At 33.2% G+C, this 26,694-nt stretch overlaps 2 protein-coding genes across 2 annotated transcripts; one reads left to right on the top strand and one right to left on the bottom strand.

Annotated features, from left to right (window-relative positions):
• The first annotated feature begins 6,731 nt into the window (after positions 1–6,731).
• On the top strand, positions 6,732–9,503 carry LOC141710793 (uncharacterized). The gene is made up of 6 exons (XM_074513319.1): positions 6,732–6,849; positions 6,945–7,009; positions 8,326–8,383; positions 8,457–8,534; positions 8,607–8,758; positions 8,843–9,503. Exons 3-6 carry the CDS (start codon positions 8,326–8,328, stop codon positions 9,350–9,352), a joined length of 798 nt encoding a protein of 265 aa, XP_074369420.1. The 5' UTR covers positions 6,732–6,849; positions 6,945–7,009; the 3' UTR covers positions 9,353–9,503.
• Positions 9,504–10,829: 1,326 nt separating this feature from the next.
• Positions 10,830–17,754, bottom strand: LOC141710792 (putative nucleoredoxin 1). Its single transcript, XM_074513318.1, has 5 exons — positions 17,538–17,754; positions 16,427–16,644; positions 15,460–15,996; positions 11,797–12,300; positions 10,830–11,537 (listed from the first exon to the last, which is right to left on the bottom strand). Exons 1-5 carry the CDS (start codon positions 17,680–17,682, stop codon positions 11,064–11,066), a joined length of 1,878 nt encoding a protein of 625 aa, XP_074369419.1. The 5' UTR covers positions 17,683–17,754; the 3' UTR covers positions 10,830–11,063.
• Between the last annotated feature and the right edge of the window lie 8,940 nt (positions 17,755–26,694).

Genomic DNA, 26,694 nt, shown 5'->3' with positions numbered 1-26,694 from the left:
ATTGGATGCTTTGTTAGAAGTAACAATTTAGATAAGAAAAATCTAGTATTCTCTCAAGGAAGAAGCTAGCTCTTTATTAACAAAGATCCTAGAAATTTTGTAGCAAGACATTCTTAATTTTAATATAAAATTAAGTGAGTTTTAAAAGATCTGTGTTATATTTGTTTTATGTTTAAACTTCAACTTTGACATTTTGCAAGATTTAATTTATTTTGTTCATCACCATTCATAAATCAAGAGAAGCATAAAAACACTAAAACACATTCACCCCCCCTGTGTTATTCATTACCTAACAGGATCGGATCACATATTTTTCGGGTATCCAAGATTACGAATAATATAGTCAAATTTAATATTATTTGATATTAAAATTAAGAGTTATAATTCACTAAATAAGTGTGACAATTTTGACATTAATCTACAACTACTCAAATAGTACAATAAAGTATATAAAATACATGTTTAGATCTAAAATATAACATATAATGCATTATTTATGTGTCGAGTTTTAATCGGGTTTCAGGTTAAGATCGGGTTGGATTAAGATTGGGATTTCGGATCGGATATCGGTTCAGTATCATTGAAATCCAAATCCAAAACTTCGGGTTCGGTATATCCAAAACTTCGGATTTCGGATCGGGTATCCGTCGAATCAGATTAATTTTCCATCCCTAGCCTCATTGTGATTAGGATTGACCCCTTCATGGTTTTTATTGCTGAAAGAGATGATCATCTCCGGGAATGACTGAATAAAAATGACCTCATCCCCCTGGTCCGAGCTAGGGGGGTAGGAGCCTCTGAGGACCACATTTACCATATTCTTTCCCTTCCTTGATCCTTCTCCTTTTTAATTAGTATCCCGGGATATGTACTTGCTGAGATTTTCTTTCGTGATTAGTTCTTCGATGAAGTACTTGAAAGATAGGCAATTCTCCGTCTTATTGCCATGTGTTTCATGATAGTCATATTGCCGGTTGTAGGGTCGGCTCTCTGTGGGGTTGCATTGGCTTTGGTGGATAGTAGAATGGTTTATCCTTGATCCTTTAGATTTCCCCCGGTTCTGGTTTAGCGGAGTCCAATCCGGCTCTTTTCTGGGCTCCCTGGCTTACCTAGTTGGTCCTGGGTCACTCTTGGATTCTGTCCTGACACCAAGTCTCTGGAATATGGGAGTGCTCTGCACCTCGTGAATCTGTTGGCTTTGTTTAAATTTTTTGTCCTGATTGTAACCCTCTTTCGGCCGGTCATCAGAGTTTTTGCTCATGGATCCCCCGTTCTGGGTCATTCTATAGCCTGGAGCACATCCGTCTCCTTGATGAACCTGGCGGTTATGAAATAAAGCAGCAGCCAGGCTCTGAGGTTCCTTTTTGATCAATTCCACAATGTACCTCTCGTTATGTTTTGGGTCCAAGTTCCTCCAAAAAATACATAGAGCTTCCCGTTCATCTAAGTTGGAGATCTTATTGATTGATTCCTGGAAACGTCTCATATAGGCTGGGAGAGATTCATTGTCATATTGACGGATAGTTTTTAGATGGCACATGTGCAGCTCATGTGTCTTGTTGGATTGAAACCTCCTGAGGAAGGCTCCACGGAATTATATCCATTTGTGGATGCTTCGGGAGGATATTGATCTAAACCACCTCTGAGCCCCTCTTGAGAGTTGATGCAAAAAATCTGGACTTGGTTAAGTCATTATAGTAGTACATCTGGGCAATCTGTTTGAAATAATTCAAGTGTTCTTCCGGGTCTCCCAGTCCGTCAAATAAATCAAAATTATAATGTTGATGCCTCTTTGTCGGGGAATGGCCTCTAGGGAATGGCTGAAGGGTGTTAAGGTTTCCCCAACCTCCATTCCATTATCCTTCTCCATCTTTCTTTGCAGTGCATATATAATATCATTGAGGTCCTTCTTCCCCTCCTCCTCATCATCAGAAATGACCTCGGGGGTGGGATCCCTCCGGGTCCTCTTGGTACTGGACTTCACTACACTTGGCTCTACACATTTACAAAATCGGGGGAAAAAAAAGCCTAGCATTGGCCAATAGCTTCTCCTACTCTAGCTGCATTCTTCTCTAAATATTCTCAAGCTTTGCCTCCTCCTCTCTTCTGATTTTCTCTCTCACTTCCTCCAGCCTCTTCCGCCTGGTTGCTGTTGTTTCTTTTTTCTTACTTTGGGCCTTTTGACTTCTTCCCTTTGGCCCCAATTCAGTCAAAGGCAGAGGCCGGGATTGTTGAGAGTCCCCAGAATCTTCCGGGTCATCTCCTGTTCAGCTTCGTTCTGAGTCTGGGTATGCTATTCACTGTAGAGTCTGATTGTTTTACCCAATTTATCACTATTAGGTTGGCCATGTGCTCTTCCACGACTAGAACATCGGTGTACTTGTACTGATTCAGCTCAATAAGGTTTCTAGCATCGTGAGGAGGTATTGTCCTTTCCATGACCCGAGTATGGGTTAATGGTTGCTCCTGGAGAGTGTCTCGATTTGCTCCTGGGTCTTGTGCCAGTGATTGGTCCTAGTCCTGGACCTGGTTGCTTGCAGAGGGTCTTCCAACCGTACTCTTTCTTACTCTGACCATTGTCTCAAGTGTACAAACAATAACTGACCAAGATTTCAAGCTAACAATATAGATCTAAGGTTGCTTTTTGACAATAGCAAAAATCACCCAACACAATAACAAACAAGCTCGGTGGGTTTGGTTAGCAATATTGCAGAATGACTATAACAAGGTCTAAACCACGAAGATAGTATGCAAAATGAAGCAGATCTGGGTTCTAAAACAATCAAGACTATCTATAGCACACACAAACGTGGCTTAAATGAACAAAATGGGGCTCACACAAATGTGACCTAAAATGACTAGCACACACAAACGTGGCTTAAATAAAAAGCGTTTATTTATGAGAGAGCTAGGTTGCTTGGGTTCTTACAGATTAAAGACTCGAACTCCCTTAAGAGTTTGTTAATGAAGACGAGTCTGGGAGCACCGAGACCCAAGGACGGAGACCCTCCTTCTAGCGCCAAATGATAACTCTGGTGTGCAGGTTGCTCCTTCCGATGCCGCGCCTGGACCCTTCTCACGATTTTGGTGTAGCTGTTGTGGGGTATCTGCAAAATAAGGTCGGAGGGGGGTTTGAGCCCCGCGACACTTCCTATATTAGAGTAAGAACTCGCTTTGGAAAGATCAAGATATATAGGAATGTAAGGTGGTTGTGTGTGTATATTTGTGTGTAAGTGAGCGTAACCCCTAAATCCCTTCTCATTGGGGTATAAATAGCCCAGGGGTAGGGTTTGGGGGTTGTTACTTTTAGATCATGACCGTTCATTGCTGGGGGTAGAGGATGCCTGACTCAGATGAATTTCACTACACGTGTCTAGGTAAGGACCACCTTTAGGATGTACCAAAGGTGTGTTGACGCGTGTCATGTTTCTCTCAATTGTTGGTTGTTCATAGCTGTCATTGTCATGTGTCCAGGTCCGTGCTCACACGCCCCTCCTTGGTGGGCTGTGGGGTAGGCCTGTGCCTGAGTTGGGTTGGGTCTGGTTCTTCTCTGAGCCCGGCTCATCCTATAGCAGGGTTGGACTCTAGCTAAGGGTGACCCTGCTCCTGGATTGTCGCTGGGCCCGACTATCCATGTGAGCTTGTCTCATTCCAGTAATTCGTTCCGGAATCGAGGGGTTCCTGACTATGGATGAACAAAAAATCGACCAAACCGAATAAACCGACCCAACCCGCCCCTTATTTCGGCCGCATGAGCCGACCCACCGAAAACCGAGGTTTAAATGGTTTACTTTTTTTACAACCCGAATATATTGGGTTGGGTTAAGGTTTAACCAATTTTAACCCTAACCCAACCCAACTCAACCCGCATACAATTAAACTACATGTCCAATATATATTAGTTTTAACCCATTACATATAATTAGTTTTAGCCCAGTCCATCAAGTGAATCCAATTCCAGACTTCCAGTCATTTAACCTAGGTTAGGGTTTATATTCCAATGTCAATTCCATCCGCACTTCTCTCTCTCTCTCTCTCTCTCTCTCTCTCTCTCTCTCTCTCTCTCTCTCTCCCGTCCTCACCTTCATACCTAATTGTAAGATTCATCTCTCTTTATTTCTTTAATTTTATTCAATTATTCATCTCTTAACTTGTTTGTTTGTTGTTTAATTATTTGTTGTTATTTTATGTTAATTATTAACTTGTTATGTTACTTGTTTATTTTAGAATCTTTTACAATCTGTCTTACAACATGTACTTTTATTTTATTTATTTTTGTTTTCTCTTATTTTTATGTATGATTCTTTGTGTGTTTATTGATTTGTGTATTGTTATATTTGATGTCTATTGTTGTGATGCTTGTGAATTAAATGATGATTTAACCGAATTAAATTCATTTTATAGGTTTTTTCCTCCCGAATTGTGAAATTTCAGGGATTTTAATTCGATGAGTTCCTTCTGGGATTTCGTAAATGATGCTCTGTATCAAATTTTATTTAATCTCTTGCACCCGTTTATCATATTGGATAGGTATTTACTCGTATATGTTCTTGAATATATCGATCGATTGTTGGACGTTAGGCTTGGATTTAACTTTATTTTGTCCTAGTCTCTGTTCGACTCTCCTGTGAAGTCGAACATTATTCAGCTATGTTTATGGCAATTCATATTTGTATAAGCTGTGAAAGTGAATTCTAATGAATGTATTTGATTAGTAGCCGAGAAAAAGTAATCATTCTATTTGGTGATTTTTTAGATAAGTTCTTCCCTAAAAACTCTTGCAAAATGTTTATTATGTTCGGTTTCAGCTGTTATAATTGTGTATAATTACACTCGCATCATTATTTCTAGTTGGCATAATTGGTAGCTTACATGAGATTAATATTACACTTTTTAACTAGCTAATAAACTTATTGTTGAAGAGTTAGTGATGAGTAAAGGCTCCCTATAAGTTCTATTACTTGTTCATTTCTTAATTCCTGCTATTGAGATGTTTTTTTAACTTATTTTTGTTGTTTCTTTCATCTTTGTATGGGTAGTACCGTAGTACTAGTATGCGAATATGATGATATTTTGTAATCACTAATCAGTATGAGTATAATCTTCATTTACACACTTGTTTAGTTGTTTTAAATTTTAATCCTATTTTATACACTTTTTTTTATTTAATTTATTTTCAGGAGAAAGAAATGAAAACTCATATTGATACCCCCAACCACCATCCCAGAACTTTCACCGTCCAATACTTCCACTGTCCCAAATAATGTCCCAACAGCCCTAAACAACGTCCCAACCCTAAATAATGACCATATGTTATCCAGGATGATGATCCTAGTACTGAACTGAAATCGCCTAAGAAAGAGGTTGATTCTGAAAAAAAAAACGTTTCCAAGAATAAACCTATTCGAATCTCGGATGTATGGGATGAACTTCAGAAACGATTAGTAAACTAATCGAGTCGTGTTTGCTTGAATGAGGGATAGAAAAAGTATTCACAGTGACGATGGATAATGCATCCTGCCAATGATGTGGCTGCTAGTTTTGTAAGGAGGAGAGTAAATGCTTGGAAATATGCAGTTCTTGGTGGGGAGTATCTCTACGTGAGATGTGGTAACCCTGCTCTAGAAGCAGTCATATTCCTTTCTAGAAGCAGGTAAAACAAATCTGATCAATTAGTTTAATCATGTTTACTTTTCCATTCTAGTCTTGTTTAACATGTTTATCTACATTCATATTTTATTCTTTGAACCCGTAGGTAACATGGACAATGGCATGACAGTGGCACCGTAAGACAAAATCAAGATTCAAGACGATGTTTGATGTTATCTACGGATAATTCTATTAAGATTTATGATGTTATTTGAAGTTTGAACTTTGAAGTTAGAATTTAAAACTAAGTTGCTGCTATTTGAAATTAATGTTTATGACTAAGTAGATATTTGTGGACTGATGTAATATTTCTATTTGAATTTAATATTGAGTGTTATTGTGTTAGACTATCAGATTACTTGTTAGTTGTTATGTTACCAACTTACTGTGTTAGCAACTTGGCATAATTTGATATTATTGCATTTACATGTTTGAAATCCAGCCCGATCCAATTTAATTTATCGATAATAGAGTTGGGTTAAAAAAATATTTTTAGTTTAATAGGTTAAAATTTTACAAACCAAACCTATCGGGTCGGGTCATTTTTAGAGCCGATCCGTCTAACACGAGCGGCATTCACCTCTGTTCCTGACTCACCGCAGAATAGTGTTGAATATGGGAGTGTTTATAGCCTATCAAATTACTCGTAATCAATTCTTTTCACATAACTATGGTTAATTATTTTTACATATTTATGAAAGTTCATTGAGGTTACTGGTGTATAAAATAGTTAAAAGTTTATATGCAAAAAAATGATAATTTGGTTGAGTTTTTTTGCTAATAACTCTTTTGTTCACGTTAATATAATATAATTAGTACGATAAATTATGGATGTGAAATTCACAAATTAATAACGTGGTGCTTGAAAAACGGAATGTTAGAGGTGTAAAAACTTATGCTCCATATTCATTTTCAAACGACACTTGGCACGTCACGATTGGAGAGAGTTTTATATGCATAGTGCAATTTCTCATACAGACGTGGTACACTACAGCCTACAGGGTCTGTAACCATGATCAAATATATACTTTCACGTACATGCATGTATGTATAGCTAACGGATTTATCCAAATTCCAAAAAGGACAAAACAATATTTTCACGTCCGCAGTATATCCACTAATCATGACAGTGTCTATATAAAGAGGCTCTGTGTATATTGTTGCACACGCAGTTTTCGTTTTCATGCTCTGCTTCTCCTGGTATGCTTACATTTATTTTATATTTGTTAAATGCACAAACACACACAAATATACATACATTTTGTAATTAGTGTGTGTTTTAATTGTTTACCTAGAGAGAAGCTTTTGCTACCAGAGGATATTTGGAGTTTGTTGAGGCGTATCATCACTTCAGCTCGAGGTATAATTCTGCATATATGTTTTGAGAGAGGGAGTGAGACAGAGTGATGGAGAGAGATGTTTTGTTTTCGTGTGTGAGAGAGAGAGGGAGAGAGAGAAGAGTATGTGCTTTGAGAGAGGGAGTAAGACAGAGTGAGTGTGTGTGTGCGCGTACGGGAGAGAGAGATTCCAAAGTTTGGTTCATAATTTGTATATACATGTTTGTAATTTCTTATGCTTTTCGTTTCCGATGTTTAACGATTCTGTTCAAAATTTGCATATACCTGTTTAAATGATGATTTATTATGCTTTCCGTTTCCGATGTTTAAGATTGTGTATGCAATTTTTAAGAGTCTGTATGCGATTTACGAATTATTGTGTGTTTTTAATTTGGAGTTTGTTGAGGCGTATCATCAGTTCATCATCAGCTCTAGGTATGCTTATAGCTTAAGACAGAGTGAGTGTGTGTGAGAGAGAGAGATTCCAAAGTTTGGTTCATAATTTGTCTATACATGTTTGTAATGTTGATTTTGCTTTCCGTTTTCGATGTTTAACGATTTTGTTCAAAATTTGCATATACCTGTTTAAATGATGATTTCTTATGCTTTTCGTTTCCGATGTTTAAGATTCTGTATGCAATTTTTAAGAGTCTGTATGCGATTTACGAATTAGTGTGTGTTTTTACTGTTTGGTTAGAGAGAAGCTTTTCTGAGAGGAGATTTGGAGTTTTGTTGAGGCTTATCATCGCTTCATCATCAGCTCTAGGTATGCTTATAGAGAGAGTATGTGTTTTGAGAGAGGGAGTAAGACAGAGTGAGAGAGATTGCAAAGTTCGTTTATGGATTACAATGTTATGTGTGTGTGTGTGAGAGGGAGAGGGATTGAGATTCCAAAGTTTGTATATACCTGTTCATAATGTTAGTTTTTGGAGTCATACATTCTTGAATTTTTCAATTTAATATAATCATTTTTGTTTTTGCAGTTTTACACTAGTAACTGAACATTCCTTTTAATCTTTTTTGGGCCAGATTACCAGATAGATAGATATATATATAGATCACCAGATAGATATATATATATAAGTTGTATGAACTTCATGATATCAGATTTGAACTTCATGATATCAGATTTGTTTGACATCCTTCTCATATGATCTGATATCATAGTATGTTGGTTTTTGTATATTTATTTGTTGCCACTTATTCCTGCAGTGTAAACTATTAGTAAAGCAATTAATTTACACTAGTAACTATACTGACTTTGTGTAGATTAATGCACATGAATTATATTTTGAATCTTCAGTTGGTAACTTTTCTTAATTTTTCTTATTCAATGCAGATGGCTATGTCAAAAGCAATTGCATCAACTCACAGGATCTCGCGTTTCTTCGTCACATGTATAATATTTATTTGCATAGGCTGGATATTTGTTTCAATTACATTACACCTCATTATTTGTGGGACTTGCAGCTGTGTTTTCCAGGACTTTGACAAACAAAAGTGAAGAACCTCGGCAACAATTCATCAGCTATGAAGAACCTGATAAACGTATGTATAATTTAAGTCTCAATTGTTCAAAATGGTCTTAAATAACTATGTCTTTTCAATTATGGTTTGCAGCTATTGTTGGTCAGCTCGCTTTGGCCATCCACCAAAATCCGGTTCGTGCACTCGTTCATGGCATTTGGATGGGATTCATTGACGACGACAATAGTCTTGTTAGTCTGATCAACAAGCATCCATCAAAAGCTGACTTCTTCAATGCTAGAAGGGTAATTCTCCAAAGTAACAATTTCTTTTTTACTTTGGCAGTTATGATTTATCTGACCATGGTTATTCTCTTTTTTTGGCTTAAGGATATGAATATGTTGACTGCTGAAGAAAAGGCCAGACTCAAAACCATCTGGCCTGCTGATTATGGAAGAGCCAAACATTATTGGTCCTATGAGTTCACCAAGCATGCCTTGACTGCATTTGGTTTGTATAAACCAAGGTACTTTTGTACTGCGTTGAACCTTGCCGAACCATATATGGCAGGGGGCTCAAAAGATTTAGCTGCATTCCTTGCTGAAAATTTTGAAGTGGGGAAGAGCTATCCCATTGCACAGGTCGAAGAGGCGATGAAGGATCATGTCTCAGTTGAAGTTGGGCTGCAACTTAAGGAGGCCAACCCAAAAGTGTTAGAAAGTAAATTTTGTCTTAGCGGGTTGACCTTAGCCTACGATGATGAACGTCCCAGTAGGAATCTAGTCCTGAGAAATCATCCACCGATTCACAAGAAAAAAGAGAATCCAGTCCTGGGAAATCATCCACCGATTCACAAGGAAAAAGAGATTGTAGTGCTTGTTCCGGCTAAATCTACTTAGAGCTTACTTACCCTGCCCGAGAAACACTACTTAACTTTGCTTGTTGGTTGAGCTTGTTGGTTGAACTATTACTTTTTATTGCGGATGAATTCTAGACAAATTCCTTTGTTTTTTGAATACTTTATTAGGCTTAATTATAACTTAAATCTTAAAGTTTGATAGATTGTACACATAAATCCTTAAAGAAAAATATCGTATATTTTAAACCTTTAAGTATGAGATTTGTTCGATTTAACCCTTTTGTAAAAATTTCTTCCAATATTGCCCTCAACTTCGAGGATTATTATGTCCGCGATTAGATACTTCAAAGGTAACATTATTCGTCAATCATTTCTTGTCATTTTTTATTTATTAAATAATAAAAAACATAAGTAAATTTATATTATACTAAATAACTACGTATTATTTTAGTTTACTTTCGCTGAATCTTACTATTAATATAAATTTACTTGTAATAAAAACTTGTAAAATTATAATATACTATTATTATCTCAGAATATATGCAATTATATCGATATAAATTCAACACTTAATATGTATGTACAGTGTAGCATGAGCCATGAGTTGTGAACACTAATCATCAATGAGAATGTATGCTAGTAGTAAAGTAGTGCAGAACAGAACAAACATCAAGATTTTGTAGAATACAAGAATATCTGCAAAGTGTCATCTCCAAGGCTTAGCTAGCGGAAACCCTTCATGATAAGAAATTGAGGGTTCGAATCTCGGTAGGTGAACAACGTTTGTTTGTTTATAGTTCTATGATCGACCTTTATCATAAATTATAATGTATTAGAGAACCTTTGTTATCACATTTCTTGTCAAATCAAGAAATTTGCAAAAGTTTGTTAAGCCAATAACAACCAAATCCAAATCGAAGTTGGAAGGATAAGCAAAAAGCCACATAGTAAGAACTATTCAGTCGAAGTTGTACAAAAAGAGAATCACTTCAAACTAACTCATCTGAGCAGAAATCCATGACCAGTTGCAAAAATTATTACCAAATGGCTATAATTAAATCCTACTGTATAAGCTAGGGTGTGAAATCAACAATAAACATAGGTGATACGCAGATAAATCTTGGTACTCTTATCATATTGGACACTAAGAAAGAAGTGTAGTTTGCTGGCTGACTAACAGAAAATATATAGATCCCGTTTCCACGACCGTGCTTTACAGTATATAGTGGCAATTACAAGTCAAAATTCAAGCCTACCGGTCTAGCAGTAAAGCAGTATCGGAAAGTAATGACAAGGTCAGGTAGACAAGATTATTATAGTAATTTCAAATAATGCTTTAAGGGTTAAAGTGTACAAAATTTATAGTTTAGGGACAAAAGTATACGATCTTTAAGGGTAATATTGGAAAAAAAATAAGCAAAAGGGTTACATTGTACAAAACTTATAATTAAGGGGTCAAAATATACAATTTTTTTGTTTAAGGGTTAATGTGCACATCAGGTTTATACTTCAAGGGCTAAATTATAATTAAGCCTACTTATTAAAATATAATTTCATTTGTACCGGTACTAATCTGGCAGACAGAATAAAACAAAGCCAGAAACTCTTGAAAAAAACACAACAAAAGTAATCACAATTTGAAATCTGTTGCTTTAAAACAAAACCATAACTTGAACTACAGTCAACTAAATCTACAAGAAGTCAACTAAGCAATTGATCATGTTGTTACGTAATACCTAAATACTATTGGCTTAGTTCTTCCTGTATGAGTAGATAGACCCTGGAAACCAATTGTGAAGGAGGTCCAACCCAAAGTACTTAACTGCCTGAGAAGAAGCCTCTTTTTCTAAACCACCAGCATAGAAAGGAAAATTTGTATTCTCAAAAGTAGGATGGATTGTTTTCCTCACAACTCTTCCATTTTGATCAAAAGCAATAAGCAAAGTAGATGTGTACCAACCATCTTTAAGGTAAAAATTAAACCATTTGGATAAGCTGTAATCTTGACCGCAGTGCTGCACAAACCAAGGTAAGTTTGCAACATCCTCAGTTTTAGAACATAGCTCGTCAGTGATTTGGATTACTTCAAACTCGTCATCTGTGCCCTTCAACTCGATATATCTAATTTTCAAGCTCTCCAGGAACAGAACTTCACGTTTGTAGAGCTGCTGAACCTTCCCAAAAAAAAATATGACCCTCTTACCATCGAGCTGAGACAATGAAACCTGTAAGAGTGGACACAACTTTAAAGTCGGATAGAAGCTAAAAATCAGTGAAACACATAACTACATAAGGGTAGCTATTGAAAAGCATCGAGCTTAAAGTATGATTATATCTGTAATATTTAACTTTTTCATGACACATGTAATATTTAACTGAAATCAAGCTTCAAATGCGGGGGTCAGAAGGATTTCAATTTGGACTACAAGTAGAGAGAACTAAACAGCAACTAAAAGATGAACCCCAAACATTAAAAGAACACACCTGGGACCTATATTTTCCACCAAAAACACTGTTTGGATTCCATAGCATCTCCAACTTTAACTCCTTTGCTTCTTCAGCTAGTAAGGTAGCAATTTTCTCACGGGAGTATGGGTAGGCCGCAAAATTAAAGCACGACAAGATATCAGAACGAAACGTTTCGACGAATTCCATACGAGGACCAAGAACTACAAGCCTCGAATCCAAGCGATCATAATCATGAAACCAGGAAAACATAAATATTCGTTCCAACTTTATATAACTCGAGTCTCCAATTGGAAGCGCCAACCAAGGCATAGTTTTAAATAGTTTCCAGAATGATACCTCAATTTGGGTGTCTGGAGTGTCGTAAAGGTAAATGAGTACAACCTCAAATTTTTTATTCCTTTTTGCCAACTCTTCATAAACTCCTTTAAGTATTAGGGTGAATTGCTCATTGGTGCAATACCTATTATCATTATAAAAATAAAGCGCTACTGCCATATCTTCAAGAGTGTGAATAGGTACCTGACATGTCACAAAAGGAATGGTATATATATAATTGCTCATATAAATATGATAAAATTTGTGTACAAAATACGTTTCAGCCATTACGTAAAAGCAAGATAAAATTAAAAATCATTAATCTGTTAAAATTTTGTCAACATTACTATATAGACTAACCATAGAAAACATATTCGGCATATCACACTTGAGAGCAGGGTATACCATACCTCTAATAGAGTAGTATAGAGGTTGTTTTTACAAAGACCCCTTGCTCGGCCATAACATAAAATAGTAATAAAAAATACGAAGATAGTTATAAAATACATAAACCCATATATACACCTATGACCTATATATCCATCCAAAATCCAAATAAAAATGCAACAAACTATTAATAGCAATCAAATACAAAGAGATAGTTGATACACAAAATAGTAAGAAATTATATTGACCTCACAATTGATATCTATCTAAAGATAAAACCACCTCCCAATATATATACATAAAAAATATAAGGAAATATATTGCCTATAAGGCTTTACATTCTAAGCCACCATTCTCCCAAACCTAGTCCCGACTACTCGAATCCGACGTTTCTGAGAATTTCGATCTAAGATTGTCTCTTCGAAAAGGTTTAGGGCATTCATATTCAGACATAGTTGCTCAACCATGTTCTCCTCGGTTGGTCTCTCTTCCTTGACCCATCTACCAGTAGACTTTCAACCCTCCTAACTGGAGCGGATGCATGTCTTCTACAATTTACTTGCAATATCCTCATTTCCTTCGTTTCTAGCTTACATTCTTGAGCCTTCCCTAAGGGTCATCAGAACCAAAATATGGCTGGTTTGGCTGCTACTCAACAAAATCTGCCCTTCAGTTATCATGGTACTTTCTAATAACACAACATCCCCGAGGCAGCTAAATATAATAAAGAAATATTATGATTGAAGTGATGGGTAGAGATTCAATGAATAATTTTTTTCATAATAAACATATATATACAACAACTTGTTGGTCATATGTGCAAATCATAATTGAGCTAAGTATACATGTTGAAACTTAATTAATCCTAATATGATTATATTAGTTTATTCACTACGTTTGCTTGTTGCCTATAGGTTCCGTGAAAGGATAGCCGTCATATGCGCAGTCTCACAACATCCAGAGTAGGCATTTTTCAGGGCCTTCCTAAATAATGTAGCAATTTGGATGAACTGCTACCTACAATCAATCCGTAATTGGACAGGCTTCTACCTTTGTATAGTATATAAATGTAGACTCGACAATCAAAAAAGATGTAGGGTTCAGGGAAGGTACCACTTAGAATAATGCCAAATATTCTATGATAAGCTTCGTTTTCCTTCACAAGTCATAACTCACCAACCTGAATATGTCATTCTGCCATTGACTTTACTCTAATTAACTTCTCAAATTTTAAATTTCGTTATGTTATGTATATAGATAACACTGCGTAGTTAGTTTTCTTTTTCTAGTTAAACTTCTTGACTTTTGACCCCCTTTTTAACCAAAATACAGCTCACACGGGCACCTGTTCTTTTTAATAATGAAGAAAACAAAAATTTATTACTAAATTCTGCGAGAAATTCATTATTTGATCTCTACTAATTTCAAAAAATATAAGGACTCTATTTTTTGTTGGAGTGTTGTGTACACGATTCTCAGTATACAAATCAGCACAACCCGGTGAACAAATTCTTGGTGGGGAACTGGTAATCATCAGCTTAATACTTTTATCAGCCATTGTGGAGAGGCAGATTCGTTAATTTCGTATTCATCTATCTGGAGTTTAATGTGGTTAAAGTATTATCAATTTTATAAGAAGCATCTCCAGCATGTGTAAATCCAGAATGGCTATGCATAGAGGTCACCTTACCTCTGTGGTGAGCTCAACAGAAAATATTCCAACTTCACTTATCACCATTCAATACTGGAAAGGGCAGTGACCATGTTAATTATCACTACCAGTAGTGCCAGGAAAAATTAACATGCTATAAACGACCGAATCTCTTATAATACCTCAGGAGGTGGTTAGAACTCACAGCGAAGAAACTTTAAGTACATATGGAATCCTTCACTACTCCAGGGCCTTTGTTGTCCATTCTCCAGCAAATGGATCAACATTTTTTAGGTCTAGTAACATGGTTTTTTCTAGTAAATTAAAGTGTCTTCACTGTTCCATGCAAGTCGAGGGACTGGCCAGCCAGCCATTGTAAACCTATCCATTAATCTACATCATGGAGAAAAACTGCGTATGTTACTTAGGTGGTGCTTATTTACCTACAAGGGGCTTCTCTAAGGAGCGTGCACAAAGTATATGGCGTGATGACCTCTTTACAGGGTAGAGCCTTTTTAAGAGGGAGCCCTATGCAACATGTTAAAGAATCCTAGAAAAGATTGACAAGGAATTCCTCACAGTCCCATGTAGAACTCTACAGGCACACCTCTGATTTTCCCACCCCTTGCGGCCTGTCCTTTAAATATCTAGGCTATTTCAGCACCACTCTGTTCTTCTACATTTGAAGATATACAGATCAAAAGTATATATACCTAAATCTGTTTGTTTGGAAATTACTAAATAATAGTGGAAAATAATATAAGGACTAGCTGATAATATATTTATACTCTACAATATAATAGTGGAAAACAATTAATGTTACATTTTCTAAATACATAAAATATATGTATTCCAAAGATCTATTACCATATGTATTAATATTTCTTTAAATTGTCTTCATATTGTTTCCTTGTTCATCAGTTACATGATTAATTGCATTTAATTTTCTTTCCCTAGAACCTTACCCTATATATATAATTAGAAGAAAGCATTCGTTTCTGACGAATTCAACGAGTTATGTAGAAAAATGATACATATCTAAATTGCTCTTCTTTTGTTTCTTTTTTAAGTATCTAAATTGTCAATTCTGCTTTTTAACATCATCTGAATCATACTTGTGTCATACTGCCCGAAATGTAACGGAGTCGTCACATGAACTAGGAAACTTTTATAAATGTTAAAATCACAACATATTTTACACCACAAGAAAAAAAAGGAACGAACGGATTAAGTCAGGGATCAAATAGAATATACATATACATGTAATATGTAATAATGTCATTAGTACTGAATCAAGCCATGAAACGCATAATCATATTGGATACCTTGTCCTCTTTGTTTGAGATGAGGTAATCACGTTCCGGGGATGCCAGAAGGGCTTTCAAGGAGGGTTGTCTAGAAGCTGCACAATCTTCAGAGTCTAGGAAATCTATCCTCTCATCACTGAATGGGTAACCGAGAGCTCCATAATTAAGAATGATTGTATAAGCATGAGATTGCAAAATCATACCAGTTGAATCAACAACAACCGGGGTTCCAATATATAATTTTACGGGGACACCGAATCTTCTTTTTATGCGTTCCCTAGATGTTATATCTGATAATGGGATAGCAGCCCACGGCATGCAAGAAAATATATCCTCAAACGGCTTCTTTGGTCCACCTTGACTGGGAGCAGGTGATATTTCGCCATTTAACTTTTCAACAGCATCATCAACATTGACAAACACGACCTCAAAACCACAGTTACGTTGTAAACTATTATATGCGTGAATCAAGTATGCTATGAAATCAGTATCCATGTCCAGAACTGAATCAAAATATATAATCACCACCTTGCCTGCCAGCTCTTCAGCCTTCACCTGCAACATAAATATTATATACACACATATTGTGTGTGTGAGAGGTAATCTAATCAGATAATAAGTTGTGAGAATTATTGTTATAATTAAGACTTGTTAAATTTGTTAAAATAAAGAGAGCATCTCCAAGTACTGGATGACTCAGTGTGAAAACTGGATTGTTAGTGATCAAGACTTAAATGTATTACAATTAATTTCTAGCTTCTGAATTTAGGCTAACAAGAGAAATAAATCGAGAATTTTCATTAAACCGATTCTTAATAGACTAAGGCATGACATAGCTTAATACACGATAGTGTTATATAATGATATACCTTTTGTACTAAAATAGTACAAATTAAAAGAAGACAAGATAATGATTCACAAGTCTATCTGAAAATAAGCATACAAGACGAAATCCATAATGATCGAGTTGAATATACAAACATACTTGTCTTCCGTCATTGCATTTAATCAGGTAATCCCTGGTTTCCGTGAAAAGAAGGTCAAATAAATTAACAAACTCCCCTTTTTTTACGCCTATTAGCTCAAGATTATCCTCCGGCTCAACCCTTGTGGTATAATTCTTTCTCAGTGGTAACCAACGACCGAAATGGAATCCTCCTTTTACATCTTCAAGCACTTTGTTGTATACACTTTTAGGATTTTCTGACAATATACATGACAAACGTTTTACAAATCAAATCATATTTATAACTTGATTACCGAAAAATTTATTCGATAAAACTTATGAAATAAAACCAACACCACAGCTATTACTTTCAAAACTTGTTTTTATTAGTTATTACTCAAAGTAAGTCAAATGCTAGATGCAAAATGGTTATAGTCATTACTATAATATAGTATCAAAAAGTATCTTTTGATTTTATAATTTGACTTGCACACAAATGCTAGATATATTTTACAACCAAATAATTTAAAATTTAACTAACTTTTGTGTATCTCTCAATTTTCATTTAAAGTATACTACCTTGCATTTCATTTATCGATGATGGGGTTAGATACATATATACATCACTGGTTACAAATATGGAACCCACAACCAACTATGCATAATTGCAATGGTGTACTAATGATGTGCTATATATCTATAACATGACATAAAAAATAGCACAATGTTATAATTTGTGTTAAATATATAACAAAACATAGAAGGTGCTATGTTTTCCAATTCACCAAAAACTGGGGGGAAAAGAAGGAAATATAAAGGAGGGATATCATTGGCAATTGGACACAAGTTACTTATACCCGAAACGAATTTAGTCAAATTTACAACTATGCATGGGCGACATGACCTTATTTTAGCACCAATCAACATCTATTTTAACACAAGCATTGGTTTTGCCCTAATAAGTCACACGCATAAAACACTACAACACACATGCACGAAAAAGGCTAATTATGTAACGCTGAATTTTGTAAAATTTCATTACACTCGTATTACAGAGCATAAAATGCATGGAATTATAGTGATCCTAAGTTCCTAACTCACAAATATGTAATTAAAATGATCGAGCAAGAGAATAGGAGATAAGGCTAACCTGAAGAAAAAGTAAAAGAATTGTATATATTATTTTTATACCAATTTGTGGCAGTTGCATAGTAGCTGTTGGATAAACATTTGGATTGATTACATACACCTCCTCTAATTACTCTTCCCAAACACTTCCTCATAGCCATAGCCATACTGATTCCAGTTCCAATTAAAATTAATCTTTCTCTCCCTATCTCTCTGTCTCTCTCTCCAGAGCTTTAATCAGTAGCCTAGGGACTAAAAGGACGGCGGCACAAATTTGGGACAAAGGGTTATATACTCCCCCACACTCGCAGCCACTTTTTTCACGTCTCTCTAGATTATTTTCTAAATTTATTTTTTTAATTAAAAAATATAACATTAAGATTTAATTTAAAATCCTTTGAAACATAATCTATCTATCTATCTATACTATATTATTCTATGTTATACTATTATAAGCAAAACACCCTCTATTTGGTAGTCGGTTATTCGTTCCAGTTGTTTAGTACGACAAATAACAACCATCAGATCTAAAGTCATATAGATAAGAGTCAGTTAGATGCAATAATAAATATTAATATATTAGTATTAAACTGCTCTCATGAATCCAGGGTTCGAACCCGTCAACAACTTATTATATTTAAATTTTTATATTCTTTATTTATTTTAACAATTTCTACAGGTTCATGGCTCGAGTCCCGTAAATAACATATTATATTATATTATTTATTTTCAGTAAGTCTCAAATTATGACAAAACATTCTCTATTTGGTAGTTAGTTGTTTGGTACAGTCGTTTGATACGACAAATAACAACTGTCAATCTAAAGTCAGATAGATGGGAACCGTTGGATGCAATAATAAAATAATATTATATTAATATTTAAACTGCTCTCATGGATCTAGAGTTCGAATCCCGTCAACAACTTATTATATTTAAACTTTTATATTCTTTATTTTAACAATTTCCATAGGTTGAGGGCTTGAGTCCCGTAAACAACATATTATATTATTTATTTTCAGTCAAGTTTCAAATTATCACACAACATTTATTATTAGAACTTATTATATTCTTCAATTTATTTTTCAACTATTGAAAATATATATCAAAATATAAAAATTTTAAGATATAATTATATTATTAAAAATTAAGTGTTAAAAGCAATTTGTGCATCGCACGGGTTATATGCTAGTATACTATTATAAGCAAAACATAAGATAATTTGGTTGGTTGCAAAACATAGGATAATTTGGTTGGTTAGTTAACACCTTCCAAAAAAGATTATTAACACTTTCCAAAAAATTAAAAATATACATATAATTAATTTAGAAACACATTAATTCTGTATAATTTAAGGTAAATTTACATATCCTATATAACTACCAACACTTGCACAATCCCATCATAGCCAAAATTTTACTAATGCAAGTCTTAGCAGAAACCCTCCATATATTTCGCATGTTACTAATTATTATATTTTAATTCAATTAAATTACTATTATCAACCTCTTCACTATATTTCTTATATTTACTTTGTAGGAGAACTGTTACATAGCTGATGTTCACAAAAGAAAAAAAGAAGTACACTTACTAAGTGAGGATATATAAACGAATTGTACATCTATACAAAAGAAAAGAAAAATCACAAAGAAATTCAAATTTAGTAACTCAACTGTTGATAATATAAATGCCTTCTATAAGACTATACAACTATAAAAATGGAGTTTTTAGCAGAAAAAAACTTAAGTTTTTAAGAAAATAAAAAATTTTGTTATTAACTTTTTTAATCTCTTAAGATAGAATAAAACAAATTAATTTTCAATCAGAAATAACACAAAAGGCCATTATAGTTTAAAAATTGAAATAAAAAAATTAAATATATAAAAAACAAACCATTTAATGTGAAAAAACTAAAAGACAAAAAATATTGATAGAGAAAAAAATATGGAAAGGGAGGTAACAGTATTTTGCCAATTTTATTGAAAGATAAGTTAACAGTGTTTCTAACTCCTCCGAAGGTTAAGAAGTTTAACTCTAAATTATTGTCTATTAAAAAAATATACAATTACACGTGATATTTTCATTTATACAATTAAAGTATGTAAAATGTGTATTAAAAATTAAAGTCAGTTTTAAAATTAAACTCAACGAGTAATAACATTGCACTTAAAAAGTTAAAAAAGTTAAGGTAAATTGTGAAACCATTCTAATTTTTTTAAATATTTTCAATGGGGTTGCTAAATTAAACTAACTTTATATCTTGTATGATGCACGAGCATGTTCTATTTTATGTGAATTGATATTATTTTGATTATAATTATCGATGGTATATTCATGAATGCAAGTCTTAGCAGAAACCCTCCATAATTTCGCATGTTATTAATTAATATATTATAATTTAATTAAGTTACTCTTATCAACCTCTTCACTATATTTCTTATATTTACTTTGTAGGAGAACCGTCTACATAACTATGTTCATAAAGAAAAAAAGGAGTACACTTACTAAGTGGGGATATTTAAACAAATTGTACATCTATACGAATTAAAGGGAAAATGAAAAAGAAATTCAAATTTAGTAAATTTTACTATTGAGAATATATATGCCTTCTATAAGAATATACAACTATAAAAATGGAGTTTTTAGCAGAAAAAAACTAAAGTTTTTATGAAAATAAAAAGGTTATTAACTTTTTTAATCTCTTAAGCTAGAATAAAACAAATTAATTTTCAATCACAAATAACACAAAATTTCATTATAATTGAAAAATTGAAATAAAAAAATTAAATATAAGAAACAAACCATTTAATGTGAAAAAACTAAAAGACAAAAAATATTGATAGAGAAAAAAATATTGAAAGGGGGGCAACAGTATTTTGCCAATTTTATTGAAAGATAAATTAACAAAAGTGTTTGTGACTCTTCCCAAGGTTAAGAAGTTTAACTCCAAATTATTGTCTATTAAAAAAATATACAATTACATGTAATATTTTCATTTATACTATTAAAGTATGTAAAATGTATATTAAAAATTAAAGTCAGTTTTAAAATTAAATGCAACGAGTAATAACATTACACTTAAAAAGTTGAAAAAAGTTAAGGTAAATTGTGAAACCATTCTAACTTTTTTAGAATATTTTCAATGGGGTTGCTAAATTAAACTAACTTTATATCTTGTGTGATGCACGAGCATGTTCTATTTTATATGAATTGATGTTATTTTGATTATAATTATCGATGATATATTCATGTTGCTTCTTGATGAATCAGTTAATTAAATATCTCTTTTTATGAAATTGAGATCGATGACATATTTAACGTATTTTTTCTCAAAATGAATTGGATATGCGGCAATGAAATTGAAATATACGATTAAAATATAATACAAATGAAAACACACAACTTATAAGAGATAACTCATAAGAATGAAATATTATGGAGTTAATTAAAAAGTTACTATAGTTGTTTAAATGGTACAATTAGTGATACAAAATATAATGAAAATGAGATAATTCTTACTTTTTGTATCGTAGAAAATGTAATGATTGAATCTGAAACTCAACATATTGAATATAATATTGTACCATTGACAATATTAATACATTTTTCAATATACATCATTTTTTATGATAAATATATTAATAATCAGGTCAGTAATCCATGGCTATGGAAATTAAAAATAGGACTAAATCGGTTGAACTGTCGATTTGCGATTTATCAAAATTCAGGAATTTATTGTAATGTTAAATCAAAATAAAATTGGACATATTTTTTTATATTCTTTTTAAAATATATAAGTAATATAATTATAATTGAGATGTGTAAAATTGTCATGTTTTCATTTGTACATCTATACCAAGTTATAATATTATTTTGTGTGCATTATTCATTAAAATAATATGAGTCTTAATCATCTTTACACATCTCTCTTCTTCTTCCCTTATATTTCCAGTTTTCATTCGGCGGCCGTCTGATTTCTTCATTTAAAATCGTTGTTCTTCACCAACTAGTATATTTCTTCTTCTTTTTCTTCTCTTCAGAGCCTCAAATCGTGTGTTTGATTCGTCGAATTTTGATCGGAAAATCGTCGATTTTGACAAAAATGGGTTGTATGATCCGGTTTTACTCTGTAATATTGTTTGGTTGTCTTCTAGCAATTTATCGGCGAAATTGTCGATTTATGTAACACTGTAGTAATCTTATAACTCTTTTACTGATACCTTTGAAAAAATCTTTAAACTGATTTATGTAAGAAAAATGTTCATTTTACTATTGTAAAACATTGATGTAACCGCAATGAACTTAAAATTTTAATATTTGATCATATATATTCAAAATCTTTGAACCAATATTAGTTTATATTCGATTTAGCCATCTAATAAGAATCTTAACTTTATTATACAAACCCCTCATAACCCACTCGTTTATTAGTATACAAAGAGAATATCTCTTATATTTCTTGGGTTTAATGCTTGATACACTAATATTGTTATTTTCAGATTAACTAACATATTAAATTTATTTGCTGAAAATAAATTTATTTTATATAGAGTCTTCAAAAAAATAAGAATATAGTATATATATAGGCAAATATTATCAAATTTTAGATATCTGATTATAGCTTGTTAATATTCAATGATAAATGATAACATATATAAAATTATTAGTATTAATGAGTTAGGTGTAATTATCATATGTTATTGAATATGACATTTATCTATACTATTATATATTAAAGATAAAACATTAAAAGTTTGGTTGTTGGTCCTTAGTTACCTTTATTTTGATAACTCTAAATCTGTAATTATATTTAACATAAAACAGCCTATTTAATCCCGTAAGGGTTGGCTCAGTTGGTCAAAGAGATGATAACTATCCTCTTGGTTACATGTTCGAATCCCACGAGAGGAGAATTTATGATTATGCCTCCTGAGTCATAATCTGTCACTTAAATGCGGTTTACCTTGGTTCACGTGGTTTGCAGGCGTGCGCACCCAAAATGTAGCAGTTGCGGTTTACCTACGATAAAAAAAAGCCTGGTTGGTAGTCGGTATATTCACCGTAATTATAATAATATTTAAAATAAAATACTTCCATAAACAGATAAATATTCATAACAGAATTATAATATGTCTAATAGTTTTTGTTAAAACAAAAATAATATATAAAATTCTCCGGGACAGTCTAAACAAAATTATGTTATTGATCCAATTTTAAATAAAAAAGTAAAAAAAATATTTATAGTTGGATTTGAAGAATCGGGCTAAAATAATAAATATTATTGATCCCTCTATAAATATTATATTATTGAATCAGACTATAACAAAATAAAATTTTGAAAGGAAATTCGCGGGGTCGATATAATGTCATCAAACTAAAACAAAATAATACATATTACTCATTCAGTCCAAAATAAAATAATAATCACCCCGGGTTAAAATAAAATTAAACAAAATAGTAAGTATAATTAGCTGGATTTGGTTGATATAACGGGTCTCAAGCTAACATAATTTTTTTGCCATTTACACATAAAATTTTACTCACCCAAGTCCGGCTAAACAAAATTATACCATTGATCCAACATTAAATATGAATCAAAAATTAACTACATACAGTTAGCTGGATTTGCAGCCTTAGACTAAAATGAATTAATAATGACCGATAAGAATTTGAAAAAAATTAATTTGATCGATATAATGTCATCAGGTTAAAATAAAATAATACATATTAACCATTCAGTATAAAATAAAATAATAATCACCCCGGGCTAAAATAAAATTAACAAAATAGTAGTTATAATTATACGGATTTGGTTGATATAACGGGTCTCAAGCTAACATAATTTTTTTACCATTGACACATAAAATTTTACCATTGATTCGGGTTTAAACAAATTAAACTGACATAAATATGAATATATTTAGTTGGATTTGGTCGGTTAACAGACTAATGACAATTCGTATACTACTGATCTCAGCTAAAATTTACTTTTTAATTAAATATAATAATATTTCGTAAACACATTTATAAATATCAATAAAAATATAAATTTCAATCATTACATTATTTTTTAAAACTGTATTATCACAAACTTATACATCTATGTGTATATTAATAAGTATATCCAAATATATTATTAAAATTTCAAATAAATAAGTTTCATAACTTAAAATTTTTACTTCAAATTAAATTCAAAAAAATTATGTAATATTAAAAATAATTCGTGCATCACACAGGATTTCGGTTAGTCCTAATAAAGACGAAATAATGAACGTTTGTTTGTTAGTTGATTTTGTCATCATAATTAAAGTAATATTTAAAATAAAACACTCTTATGAATAGTGTTGTGGATATGTTGTGAACTTGATGATTTCACTAACAAAACACCTAAGTAGATTTAACTTAGTGAAAATGTAGCACTCGACGGATAAGGAATATAGTCCCGACGGATGACTTATTATAGTCCCGGCGGATGACAAATTATAGTCCCGGCAGATAGTAATATATTATCCATCGAGTGAGTAGCTTATGTAATAATAAGTCTATAGCACATTCCTGTATACAACTTTGTATAGATTCTGTAGTAGCATATAAGTCATGTTGACTTTAATTAGATATGCAGAATATGTCAATTAATTGTACATAAGTGATGTCTTGTAATTCTGCATAAATGAAATGAAGTCAAGTGCCAAATAGCTACTCGACGGATGATCAACAAAGTTACTCGACGGATGATCAACAAGACAACTCGACGGATGATCATGTACTCAACGGATAATCAATTCAAATATCCGTTGACAGTGACAACACAGTCACATGCGTCGAGTGTATGCAAAAGGAATATGGAAGTCTATTCAACTGGGTTTTTGAGAACACAGAAGCATTGCCATTTTCATGCTATTATGAAGATATTCAAAGATGCTGGAATAGAGTAATGAAGCGGCAGAGTATTAGACTTGATAGGTTTTGTTTTATATCTTGTCTTATTACTTTGTAATCTTGGTGATATATAAACCAAGAAGTAGCAAATAGAGCAACAACAAGACTAAGAACATTTGTGTCAGAGAAACATTTGTAAGCTGCATCCTTAGCATTTTCTGTAATCTTAGTTGTTCTTATTTGTAAGCAGCTGTGAGCTTTATTGCTACATAGAGTTCTCTTGATATAATATATATATCTCTGGTGGATACATTCAAATCCACCAGAAAGTTTTTAAAGACCTGTGTTTTTAATTACTTGTGTTTTGATTCTATTAACTTCTTATTCCGCACTGTGCAAATCAAACACTTATATATTATTAAGGTAGAACAATTTTAATTGAGAAAAAGTTTCAAGAATTCCATTCAACCCCCCTTCTGTAATTCTTGTTGCATTGTTAGGGACTAACAATTGGTATCAGAGCAAGCTCTTGAAGGACAAAGAGTTTAAAGATCACAACAGACAGCAAGATGAAAGAGAAGGATGTTGGAGTTAAGATTCCTTTTCTGGATAAAGATAATTACCATCATTGGAAGATAAAAATGCATCTTCGTTTACTTTCTTAAGATGAGGCCTATGTGGATTGCATAGAACGAGGTCATCATGTTCCAATGAGGGTTGCAACTCGAAATGAGCCATCAGTTCCCAAGCCAAGATATGAATGGTCAGATCCTGACATTGAACAAGTCAAAAAGGACAAGAAGGCCATGAATATCCTGTTCAATGGAGTTGATGGTGATATGTTTGATAATATCATCAACTGCAAAATAGCCAAGGAAGTTTGGGATACAATTCAGATTATCTGTGATGGCACTGAACAAGTCAGAGAAAACAAGATACAGTTACTAATTCAGCAATATGAGCATTTCCACTTTGAAGAAGGTCAAACTCTCACTGATATTTTTAGTAGATTTCAAAAGCTACTAAATGCTTTAAAGCTGCATGGAAGAGTCTATCAAACCAAGGATTCAAACCTCAAATTTCTGAGATCCCTTCCAAAAGAATGGAAACCAATGACAGTCTCCTTGAGAAATTCTCAAGAATACAAGGAGTTTACATTAGAGAGACTGTATGGTATTCTAAAAACTTATGAGCTTGAAATAGAGCAAGATGAAAGAATGGAGAAAGGGAGAAAGAAAGGAGGTTCCATTGCACTAGTTGCTGAGTTGGAGAAAGAGAAGGAAGTGAAGATGGAAGCTGTTGAGTCAACTTCAAGGGTCTGTGAAAACAAGGGCAAGGGGCTGGTAGCAGAAAATGAAGATTCTTTGAGCCAAGATGATATGGATGACATTGATGAACACCTAGCATTCCTTTCTAGAAGATTTTCCAAGCTTAAGTTCAAGAAGAACTTTGGAGCAGCTAAGCCAAATAGAAACATGGTGGATAAATCAAAATTCAAGTGTTTCAAATGTGGCTTAGCAGGGCATTTTTCCAGTGAGTGCAGAAAGTCAGATTCCAGCAAGAAAAAGTTTGAGCCTGTGGATTATAAACAAAAATTCTTTGAACTAATCAAATAAAAGGAAAGGGCTTTCATCACTCAGGAGAATGACTGGGCAGCAGATGGTTTAGATGAAGATGAAGATGTCAGCTATGTCAATCTAGCCCTAATGGCCAAGTCTGATGAGACAGAAACATGTTCTTCAAGTAATCAGGTAATTACAACAAACCTAGCACATTTATCTAAAGCTAAGTGTAATGATGGAATAAATGACATGTCTACTGAATTATATCATTTGCGTGTTACACTTAAGTCACTCACTAAAGAAAATGCTAAACTTAAAGAAAACAATCTGTTTTTGAGTGAGAGGAATAATGTGTTAGAGTCTCAGTTCATTGAATTTGAAAAATTGAGAATTGAGTGTAAGATTGCCAAGGAGGAATTAACTGAGTCCTTGAAGAAAGAAGAAATTTTGAAGAAGCAGCTTGATCTTGAACAGGAGGTGATCAAGGCATGGAAATCATCTAGAGATGTCCATGCTCAAATCACCAAAGTTCAGGAAATTGAGTCTTTTTATGATGCAGCCTGGAAGAGAAGCAAAGAGAAACTGGAATCCAATTTGGTTGAAGGATTGCTGACAGATGTAGACTCGACGGATGATGAGGGTCATCCGTCGGATAACAAAAAGGGTTATCCGTCGAGTGACATAAATCCTCATCCGTTGACTGTGAGCAAACCTGTGAGCAAAGCCAAACTTGCCAAGTTA

This window comes from Apium graveolens, chromosome 3, assembly GCF_009905375.1.
Source record: "Apium graveolens cultivar Ventura chromosome 3, ASM990537v1, whole genome shotgun sequence".
In the NCBI taxonomy this organism is placed as follows: Eukaryota; Viridiplantae; Streptophyta; class Magnoliopsida; order Apiales; family Apiaceae; genus Apium; species Apium graveolens.
The sequence above is the reverse complement of the archived record's forward strand: the minus strand, read 5'-3'. Positions and strand labels throughout refer to the sequence as shown.